Source organism: Lathamus discolor, chromosome 4 (genome assembly GCF_037157495.1).
Source record: "Lathamus discolor isolate bLatDis1 chromosome 4, bLatDis1.hap1, whole genome shotgun sequence".
NCBI lineage: Eukaryota > Metazoa > Chordata > Aves > Psittaciformes > Psittacidae > Lathamus > Lathamus discolor.
In genome coordinates, this window is record NC_088887.1 from 106,699,029 (window position 1) to 106,705,411 (window position 6,383).

Consider the following 6,383-nt stretch of genomic DNA (forward strand, 5'->3'; position numbering starts at 1 on the left):
TCTATCTCTAGTAATTCTGTTATTATTGTATTTATTATATTATTGCTCTAACAAGACAAGATTCAGTGACACAGGAGGCCCTTTTCTATCATATGCCTCCGTTCTCTTCTAGCAGGAATTTTGCTGGAGAAGGATTCAACAACACTTAAGATGAGAGGTTTATGTTTCTGAGTATTTTTCACGCAAATACTCATGCATAGTATTTGCATGAAAATATTCTTTCCTTTACTTTGTACCTGAACAAAGGATGCAAAAGATTGATGCTCTTTGAGAGGCTGTCCTTGGTAGGAGCATGTGAAAATCCTCATGGCAATCAATGGAATGAACCAGATAGTAAGGAAGCCCATGGAAAACTCATACTTCTGGTTATTTTTTACAGATGAAATTAGACGTGAAAGCAGACAGATGGATGAAGAGGAGGACTTTAATGTGCTCACCTTTGAAGACCTTCTTTGCTTCTCTTATCAAGTTGCCAAAGGAATGGAGTTTCTTGAGTCCAAATCGGTATGATGAAGGGTAGCAAATTGTTTAGAGAGAAAAGGAAGCAAAAATAGGTCAGTCAGACTGAAGAACAGAGCCACTCAGTGGCAGGTTGGAACTGTGCCTCCTTCCCTGGCTTTACAGCAAAGACTGGATTGCAGCTTTAGACATGACCCTGAGTAAGAAGTGGCTACACTGCACACTTCTGCCCCTGCCAGGACAAACAGGGACTGCCCAGCTTGCTCATTCTCCAAACTGTTTAAGTGGATTGAGGCACCCGTTCAGGGAACTCTCTCTGAGACAAGGGAATTATCTTTTTCTGATACCAAATGCTGCAGTGCTAACCTTCCTTTTTTCTTCTAAGTGCATTCACAGAGACCTCGCTGCCCGAAATGTACTAGTGACCCATGGAAAAGTGTTGAAAATATGTGACTTTGGCCTTGCCAGAGACATAATGAATGACTCCAACTACATTGTCAGGGGCAATGTAAGTTCCTGCGTGCTCTTTCGTTTTCATACCATTGTAAAAATCACAAGGAACCAAGAAAGTTAAGCCCTTCATTTTCAAATTCCATGTTAGCTTTATGGGTAGCTGTACAGAGAGTGCAGAAATCTCATGTTTTCCTGCTCTTGGCAAATGCAGATTCTCAGCTTATTATTAATATGATCAAGCTAGTACTGTAAATGGAATGGTACCCACATGCTTTCTGAAGCACGGTGAAAATCCATTGATGGAAGTGGTGGGAATTGTTTACTGTTGCACACAATAATAATACAGTGACAACAGCATGTGGGGGGGTACACCAGATCATCTGGCTATAGGAAGAAGTACTGTGTGGGTATCTTCATCTGCGCTACTCACTCTGGAAGTCAGAGGAGGGAAGAAGGCTCTTCCAAGGTTGAGCCCATATCTTCCTGAAATAGTCATCTAAAATGGATGAGATGAACCGGCTTCATAGAAGTGCCTCTTTTTCTCTATAAGGGAAATTCAAAGGGGCTACAGAAACAGGTCCAGCTTTTCACATAGCAGACATGAACTGATCCTACTCAAGCAGTGGAAACTACAGTGAGTCATCAAGAAAGCCTGCGTCACAGCATGACCTGGCCTCCTTTCCCCCTGTCTGTACAGGCTCGTTTGCCAGTTAAATGGATGGCTCCTGAAAGCTTATTCGACAGGACATACACAATGAAGAGTGATGTCTGGTCTTACGGAATATTACTATGGGAAATATTCTCTTTGGGTATGTTCTGTAACACAACAGAAAAGCAGCACTTGGTTTTGGCAGCTTCTGAATTAACATACATTCTCTGATGTTCTCCGCAGGTGTAAATCCCTACCCTGGGATTCCAGTTGATACAAACTTCTACAAATTAATACAAAGTGGATTTAAAATGGACCAACCGTATTATGCTACAAAAGACATGTAAGTGTATTTCCTGAGTGATGGACAGCATGGGATTTTATATTTATTAAACCACTGTTTGCACGTACACCGTACCTTGTTCAGGAAAAGTTGCGAAGGGTGAGATCTTCCTCTGCCTCTGGCTGCTTGATCCTGCAGGTTTTGTCCTGACGCAGAAGTGATCACCACAAAAGGTTACATGGCCTTCCTTTCACAGGGAACTTCTCATTCTCAGGTCACAGACTTCTTTTCTTTTTGCAAAGTTATGTTATACCAAATGCATTTTGGATATTGACTGAATCTTTGGTGATTTTTTCTAAACTTCCTTCTTTTTTTTTTCTTAATTGAGCTTTAGCATGTTTGATTCAGTTCCAGGAGGACAGGGATCTTCTTAAAGGAAAAACCCTGCTAAGGAAGAGTTGGTGGGAGCTCTTCCTGTGCTTTCAGCACATGGTTTTTAGCCTGTGCCTCTGTGCCTGAATGAACTCTACCTAGAGGTGGACCACAGGGAGCAATAGAAGAGAAGGTGATGGGGAGCCACAAGACCCAGAGCTTGAAGGAAAGGGAAGAACTTTGGGTTGCCTGAGCTCTTTCGGCAGACATCTCATAGATGGTCTAGGGGCTAAGTGCCTTGCTATGACACTATACTGTTTTTATCCTCTCCATGTAAAGAATGTAATGGCATCAAAGGTGACTCTGACAGATTGACCCATGAAAGATTGTAGTGGGGCTTATAAATACCAGGGAACCTACTGACCTAGTAAGTTTACAAGGGACTTTAGCCAATAGGCGTTGCACTGGTCTCTGCTGAAACTGCAAAATCGGGCACCTTTCCATAAAATCATTCTGGTGCCCCATGATTCCCATTCAGATTCTGCACTTCCGTGTAGTTACTTACAGAGAGGCCAGCAGCTAACATGTTTTCTGTATCACCTCTTTGCTCCTGCAGCTATCGCATGATGCAGTCCTGTTGGGACCTTGACTCCAGAAAGAGACCCTCTTTTTCCCGGCTGGTTTCCTCTCTTGCTTGTCAGCTGGCTGAGGCAGAAGGAGCAGTAAGTAAACACAGAAAGAAGAAAATGTTACTTTTCTTTTACTTCTTTTTTTCCTAGCCCATAGATCACAATTAGCTGATAGTCTTCTGGCTTCTATTCAAGTGCACCACTGAGCTATGGATACATTGCCCATGGATCTATGTAAGAGTTCAGGGGATTTTTTGCTGTCATGGGAAGAGATCCCGACCTCCCTGGTGAGGATTTCTTTCCTCCAGCTGTCTGCACCAGGACTCTGGAAGGCTGAAATATCTCAGCCTGTGCTATGGGAATGTGTTTCGCTTGTGAAGGAGCCAGTGCATTTGGCTTTGGTGATGCTGATAGCTGCCATGGGAGAGGAGCTGAGCCTGGGCCACCAGCCAGGGATCTCGTGTGGGGCCCACCGTAGGTGTGTGCTGCCACGTCCTCACAGACAGAGCGAGGGCAGTATGTCATTCTCAAAGTCATACTTCATCCTTACCAGATGATGATCTCTTCCTCAGGGAGGATAAACAACTACTTTATAAACTACTGATTCCTACCTTGGTATCCCCCGTGGGCTAGACACAGTTTCCCAGTGCAGTGTCCTTGTGAACCTTCTAGGGTATGGAGAGCTGTGAATGACTCTTGGCTATGCAGCCTTGAGCCTCCCTGCAGGCTGGTAGCCTGGCAGAACCTGCTGAGCATAGAGGTGAACTAATGAGCAACTTCGAAGCACTGTACCTAGAAAAAAAATCCGCTTTTGCAGTCCAGTGCTCTTCCTAAACCCAGCTCTTTGTGGCTGGACAATATCCATCTGCAGTCTGGACTCCCACTGGAGTCAGTGGGAAGTAAATGGGCAGGTATGAGTGTGATTCTCCCTCAAGAGAAGGCAGACTATACCTTACAACTGCCTGCTTCACAGGGAGAAAAGCAGTCTTCCAAGTACAATAAGTAATAACAGAGGGTATCTTTTATTTCCTTGTTCCAACTCTAGGTTTACCAAAATATGAAGACAAATGTTTCCACACACAATTCCAGCATCAAAACTAAACCACATGTAAGTAGGGATGAGAAATCTCCACTATCCCTGACTGTGCTCCAGCATGAAGACACTCAGGTCGAAAAATAATCTGGGTTATGGATTTGATCCCAGTATTTTCATAAATTCCATGTAGCATAAATGTATTATAACACCACTAAGAAAAGAAAATGTTACCAACCACTGCTCCATTCACATTTCTTATGGGATAGTCTATATTTATGTTACTTTGAGGAGAAGACACATTTCATTGCTTTGAATTCAGCAAACACTTTTATTGCAGACAGAAGCAATGGTCTCTTCAACTTATCTCTGGAGATCTCTTTTCCCAGTTTCATGTATATAATGTCTAATCAATGCATTGAATTCAGACTTTTCATGCCATATGGCAAGGAAGCACAAGAAAATACATGGGTTTTTTAGTCAATGTTTATAACACAGACTATGCATCTAAAGAGAGCTTGGTGTGATTTCCAGAAGTGCTACTCACAATCCTCATCTCCAGATGTCAGTGAGAGCTGGAAGAAAAGGCTATTGGGGTAGCCAGCTTTAGATGCCAGAATGTAAAAGTATGAGTCCTGTTTTACAAGGAGCTGTAAATCTGAGTGTGTATAACTGTCTTATCCTGGACAATTGCTGTGAAGTGCCCAATAGATGTTAAGTTCAGGTGAGTTCACTTCACTGAGCTTTAGGTACTCGGGTGGTCTCTAGTTGTCCAGGCTACATTCCACATCTGCTGAGGACAGTTAGGCGCTTACAAGGTGTGCTTCTTTTTCCCCTAAAGTAAGCATCTAAAACAAGCAGGAAGAGTGATAATTGGAGATGACCTTCTGCCTCCCTGGTCTCGAAAATTCAGGTGTCAGTTTCCGACTGAAAGACTCACTTCAACTGCATTATAGCTAATTCCATTCTTTGGGCTTTGTGTGCTTTAATAGCAAATAATAATGTTTAATTTTAATTAATTACCTTCTGTAGTAATTTAGGAGTCTAATAACATCACGCCCAATTCCCAGAAGTCATCCTGGGTATATGAACCCTGCTGCAATAAAATGAGAGTATGTCTCTTTAAATTTTTCCCTGACTCCCAGGACAATAACCAGGGGCTTGATGAGTTTTTAATATAGATAAAAGGACACGTTATTTTCATTATGTGGTTTGGCGATTTGTAAATGCAGCTTTTATAATGACTAACAGGATACATTTGTCTGTATCACAGTGAATCAAGATGAGAATATTCTGGTTAATAGTTTTCTTCTCTTTTCCATTTTACAAGATGTTAACCACAGTTAGAATTTTCACTGGCAAGTGTTATCATTTAATAACTATTCAATAGAGTATGCTATCACATACATTGAGCCGCTTTTTACTAATATTGTCTGAAAATAATGAATGTTGTGAAACAGCAATTATGATTTGTGTATTTTTGTTAACACGGTTGAATTAGCAAGGGAACATTGATTTTTTTAATCAGATATAAACTGCTGAAGAATAATTTGGACATATAAAGATAGCAATAAAACTTTAACACTGCATTTTCTGGAAAATATATCTGACTTTTAACATACTCATAGCACGATTTCAAAGTGTACAGCAACGAGATGTCACTGTTTAGCACCATTAACACACAGCCTGCACCAGCTGGAAAATGGGAGTTAAGTGTCTTGTGCAGACAGGAGCTTTCAGCCTTCAGAGCTCAGAGGAGCTTAACACTGGTTCCATCCAAGCCTAGCTGGCCCTGGAAACTAAGCAGATATGAACTTGGCTCATAGATGAGCAGATGGGAATCCCATGTGCTTTAAAACATGCCAGGGAGTTGTGTCAAATGTTTTTCCAAAAGATTAAAAAAGGAGTGGACAGAGGTCATCTGGCGCCATCAACTGAGCTGATATTCAGGGGTAAAAAGGCAAAGAAAGGGGACCTACAAGAAATCTGAAGAGGGATTTTTTACAAGGGCATGTAGGGATTGAACAAGATGAATGGCTTTGAACTGGAAGAGCATGGATTTAGATTAGATATTAGGAAGAAATTCTTGACTATGAGGGTGGTGAGACACTAGCACAGGTTGCCCAGAGAAGCTGTGGCTGCCCCATCCCTGGCAGTGTTCAAAGCCAGGCTGGATGGGTCTTTGAGCAATCTAATCTAGTGGAAGGTGTCCACGCCCGTGACAGGGGGACTGGAACTAGATGAGCTTTACAGTCCCTTCCAACCCAAACCATTCTATGTTTCTATGACTCTATGAATAGAGAACCTTGGAGTTAACACAAACTCCTTGTGACACTCATGGGAAAAGCAGCTCAGGCAACACAGCTCTCTGAGAATGTATAATCAGGAAAAAGACCCTCCTGTAAGGGCTGGTGTCCTGGGTTCATCTCTAACAGTTATTTTTATCTGCCCTAGTAGCTGGTGCAGTGCTGTGTTTCGGCTTTAGTCTGAGAACAATGCTGATAA

The 6,383-nt window shown here is 42.2% G+C and overlaps 1 protein-coding gene across 2 annotated transcripts in view; it reads left to right on the top strand.

Annotated features, from left to right (window-relative positions):
- The window catches only part of FLT3 (fms related receptor tyrosine kinase 3), a 40,924-nt gene extending 35,464 nt beyond the window's left edge, over nucleotides 1-5,460 (top strand). Inside the window, exons 19-24 of one of the 2 annotated variants that reach the window (XM_065678470.1) lie at nucleotides 380-504; nucleotides 845-967; nucleotides 1,610-1,721; nucleotides 1,805-1,904; nucleotides 2,833-2,938; nucleotides 3,891-5,460. In XM_065678470.1, the coding sequence (XP_065534542.1) occupies nucleotides 380-504; nucleotides 845-967; nucleotides 1,610-1,721; nucleotides 1,805-1,904; nucleotides 2,833-2,938; nucleotides 3,891-4,025 (701 nt within the window). In that variant the 3' untranslated portion in view covers nucleotides 4,026-5,460. Of the gene's footprint in view, nucleotides 1-379; nucleotides 505-844; nucleotides 968-1,609; nucleotides 1,722-1,804; nucleotides 1,905-2,832; nucleotides 2,939-3,890 lie in introns of those variants that run through there. The other variant, XM_065678471.1, reaches the window with a different exon arrangement.
- Nucleotides 5,461-6,383: the final 923 nt, after the last annotated feature.